Here is a 4,293-nt window from a genome sequence, read left to right as displayed (position 1 = left end):
TGTCTGCCGGAGAGGCGCCCCTGAGGGTGTTCGGAGGGAGTGTCCCTCACCAGGACCCATCTCTGAGAAACCCACAGTGCTGAAACGCGTCAGGACTCAGAAGGACTCAGCCCGGCGCCCCACACACACCAGCATCATGGACTCGTGTGCCAGTGTCAATTTTACTATAATTATGAGACATGAAAAACTGGCCCCGCTGACCCAGACCCCAAGGCTGATGTACTGAGACTCTTTTTTTTTTTTTTTGATTTTTGAGTCACACTCGGTGATGCACAGGGGTTACTCCTGGCTCTGCACTCAGGAATTACTCCTGGCGGTGCTCAGAGGACCATATGGGATGCTGGGAATCGAATCCGGGTTGACCCCGTGCAAGGCAAACGCCCTACTGCTCCAGCCCTCTACTCAGACTCTTGCTCCTCGGTTTGTCCCCCATGAACACAGCACCAGGGTTTGCAGGGGCGAGGGGGGTGGGAGGCCCCACTCAGCCCCAGCCCGGGACTTGCTCTCCCAGCAGCTGCTGGGAGGAGCTGAACCCACACAGCCCAGAGGGCAGCGCCTTAGTGTAGACGAGATCTCGCCCAGAAACGTGACTGGGGTGTCAGCTCTTGCGGGGCAGCGGGCCGGCCTTGGCATGCCCCCAGTAGAGAAAGTGGGGATATCAGCTCTGGGGGGAGGAGGCTAAGGGGCCCTGGGATACCCCCGCTAGCCAGCTCGCAGCTCCGTTCACGTGGCTTCAGGTACTGGGGTCTCTACAGTTGTGTGTGTTGGGGCCGGGGGGGCGCGGTGGCTGAGGCGACCCCCCCAGTGTGCCGCGGGGCCCACAAGGCCGAGGGGCGGTTTGCTGGAGCACCAGGTGCTCAGGAGGCGGTCCACTTGCTCGCGGCTGGAGACTGCGCGCAGGTGCGCCGGGCCGTCGGGGGGCTCGGGCAGGGCCGGGGGCTGGGCCGCCGGGTGGGCAGCGGGCCGGCGCAGGCCCCGCGCCCGCATCTCGCTCTGCATGCTCTGGAAGAAGTGCAGCACGCAGCGGTGCGCCAAGTCCCGCGCATGCTCGCAGCACGTCTCGTCGAAGAGCTTCTGCTCCAGGTCCACGTAGTTGCTCCAGTAGCGGTGCTGCAGGAAGAGCGTCTGGTCGAAGCAGGGCCGCAGGCAGCGCGCCAGGAAGGCCAGGGTGATGAGCAGCAGGGTGATGGCCCAGCCCATGGCCTGTGGCAGGGCAAGCGAGACAGGGCGAGTGGGCAGCACTGAGTGTCCGCGGCCTCTCCTTTAGGGATCCCGCCTGCCCTTCCGCAGATTGAAGCATCTGCCCATGCGTCATCCCTCCTGTTAGCCACCTCCGTCCACCCTCCCGGCCACCCCCATCCTCCCATTCCTTCATCTATTCAACCATCCCTCCCCGATCTGTCCATCAGACGTCCTCTCCAGTCCGCCCTCCCCCAACCATTGTCTCAACACCACCGACCCAGTCCCTGACTGTAGGAGAACATGGGGTTTGTCCTTTTAGCCTTACCACAGGGAGCTTAAGCTTAGACTCTCCCGGAGACACTCCCATTCCTTCATCTGTAAACTCTTCTCTGCACCCTCTTTCCCAACCAGTTAATCACCTTTTCCCTAATCAGATTCTGTTATCTTGGAAGATCAGATCCTTCTAAGGACTCTGAACTTGTACTGTAACTTAGTGTCTTTTGCATAGTTTACCTTAAAGCAATGGCCTCTCTGTATGGACACAGGAAGACAGTTAATATGATGCTTGTAACTTGGGAGTTGATTGACTCCAATAATATTTACCCCTGGGCTCTGCACTCAGAAATCACTCCTGGCGGTACTCAGGGGACCATATGTGATGCTGGGAATCGAACCAGGGTTGGCCGTGTGCAAGGCAAATGCCCTTCCTGCTGTGCTATTGCTCCAGCCCCAAGCCTTTGTTTTTAATTACATTCTTAGCTTTATGTTTCTCTTCCTTGGTTTTACTCTTGTTAGTCATTTTGTTAGCGGCTCAGCTGAAAGCCTGAGTTTTTCCTTTTCTGCACTCCTGCCCATCCATCCATCTATCCACCCACTCGTCCATGCCTCCATCTACCCACCCATCCAACCAACCGTCACACACCCATCCACCCACCCCACCTATGTGTCCACACAGCTTTTGGGTCCTATGTATCACCCCATCTGAGCATGCCCTGTTCTGTATTTTGATGGAGATAATGGACCCCAGTCTTTGCCCTCAGCGGTCACACTTAGCAGCAGAAATATGGGCATGTCGAAGTGTCTTGTGGATGGATATACAAGGGACATGGGAGTTCAGAGAAAGGAACCCCTAACCTGAACTTGGGGGCCCTGGAAACTGAGGTTCTGGCTGGGAGCTGAGGTGACGGTCGCACGGGAGACAGCCAGGGGAGCAGCCATCCGGCGGCAGGGTGAGGGGAACTCTGAGGAACTGAGACTGGAGCTGATGCCGTGTGGCCTCCCCTCCCTCACACGCGCCCTCCCGCCCGGAGTGATGGTCACGACCTGGCAGCTCCCGGACCCTCCACAAGCACAGAGCTGCGTCTCTGCAGTGCCCTGGAGCATGGCTGACGGGGTGGACACCTGCTGTCCACATGCACGGCAGAGAGCCTGCACCTCCAACCCCCGCCCTGAACAACGACCCCCAGGACTCTCCCACTCCTCGCCTGCGTGTCTCTGGCGTGAAGCCCCCCAGGACATAACTGTCCCTCCTCAGCCCACCCCAGGCCCGGGAGGGCAGGCTGAATTACCTGTGACAGGCACCGCAGGTAGCGGGACACGGCCTTTCGGGCAGGGCTGTCCCTGACCAGCTCATCTTCCTTGCAGGGCACCTTGGCCAGGAAGAGCTGCACCTGGCTGGAGGTCATGTTGGCCAGGTCCAGAAACTTCTCAGGGTCCACAGAGCAGCTGAAGGCACACACCAGGCACTTGCCGTCCAGAAGGGCCAGCAGGATCCAGACGAGTGGGGCGGCCAGCGCTCTCTGCAGCACGGAGGAGCACATGTACCTGGCCGGAGAGGAGTGGGGAGCTGACGCCACGCGAGACCCCGGCCCCAGGCCCGAGCACCCACAGGAGTGACCCTGGAGCACCGAGCTAGGAGCAGCACTGCCCAAACACCAAACCAAAGTCAGGAGACCCCAGCAGCGAGGAGATCTGCAGTGCCGGGTGGGCTGCAGGGCTGGGGGAGGGGGCGGCAGGGCTGGGTGTGTCCTGGCGGGCAGGAGGTTCCACACTTGGGGGGGTGCCAAGGCATGGATGCAGGGCCTGGAACAATCATGGAGCAGGGAGGGAGGGCGCTTTCCTTGCATGTTCTGATCCAGGTTCAGTCCCCGGCACCCCGTACGGTTCCCTGAGGCCTGCCAGGTGTGACCTCTGAGAACAGAGCCAGGAGCAACCCTGAGCACTAAAGGGGTCCCCCTGACAAACAAGCAGGTAGGGCGCTTGCTTTGCCGCGCCAGACCCGGGTTTGATCCCGGCACCCCATATGACCTCCTGAGAACCAGCGGGGGTGATCCCTGATCGCAGTCAGGAGTCAGCCCTGAGCACTGCCGCATGGGCACCCCCATAAGAAGACGGCTGCAGCATCCTCTGCAGAGTGCGGGGGGACCTCGGAGACTTAGGGGGTGCCCTGGCCATGTTTGGGAGGGTGAGTAGGTGGGAGAGCCCCTACTAAAGCTACAGGGTTGTGGTGTTGGGGGTTTGGGAGCCCGTGCAGTTGGTGGGGGGGGTGCTGACTAGGGCCCTGGGACTTGGGTGTGGGGGGTCGCACCTGATCATGCCGGGGTCCTTCCGGCGGCGCCCCGCGGGCCTGCGCCACTCCTCTACCATGAGCACCGACTGCCGGTTGGCGAGGAGGCCACAGAGGAAGAGCGCCAGGGGCGGTGCCAGCAGCAGGCCCAGGCCGTAGGCCGCGTTGTAGCGCGCCAGGCAGGGGCAGTGGACGTCCAGGGAGGCGTAGAGCTTGGCGGTGCCGGCGGCCAGCAGCAGGCAGACGCCGTTCATCACCGACTCCGAGCTGGCCTGGAAGTGCTGGAAGAGCAGGCGGAGCTTGTCCATGGCCGCGGGAGTCTGGGCCCGCAGGGGCCTTGCGGGTCTTCCAAGCAAGGGCCCGAGGTGCAGGAGGAGCCCCCACCCCCAGCCCGGGTGCCCAGGCGGCCAAGGCGGGTCTCCCACCCAGGCTGCCCAAGGCGGCTCCTCTCTGGCCCTGAGTGAGGCGCGGCTCCACCACCACCAAAGCCCCTCCAGGCAAATGGGCCCTGCCCTGTCCTGGAGGGGGCGGGGGGAAACAGGCAA

The 4,293-nt window shown here is 61.9% G+C and overlaps 1 protein-coding gene across 1 annotated transcript; it reads right to left on the bottom strand.

Moving 5' to 3' along the window:
- Positions 1–723: 723 nt before the first annotated feature.
- Positions 724–4,056, bottom strand: LOC129399380 (calcium homeostasis modulator protein 3-like). The gene is made up of 3 exons (XM_055119200.1): positions 3,770–4,056; positions 2,751–3,006; positions 724–1,203 (listed from the first exon to the last, which is right to left on the bottom strand). The coding sequence occupies exons 1-3, from the start codon at positions 4,054–4,056 to the stop codon at positions 724–726; spliced, it is 1,023 nt and encodes a 340-aa protein (XP_054975175.1).
- Between the last annotated feature and the right edge of the window lie 237 nt (positions 4,057–4,293).

Source organism: Sorex araneus, chromosome 11, assembly GCF_027595985.1.
Source record: "Sorex araneus isolate mSorAra2 chromosome 11, mSorAra2.pri, whole genome shotgun sequence".
Classification (NCBI taxonomy): Eukaryota; Metazoa; Chordata; class Mammalia; order Eulipotyphla; family Soricidae; genus Sorex; species Sorex araneus.
This window is presented reverse-complemented; position numbering and strand designations above follow the sequence as displayed.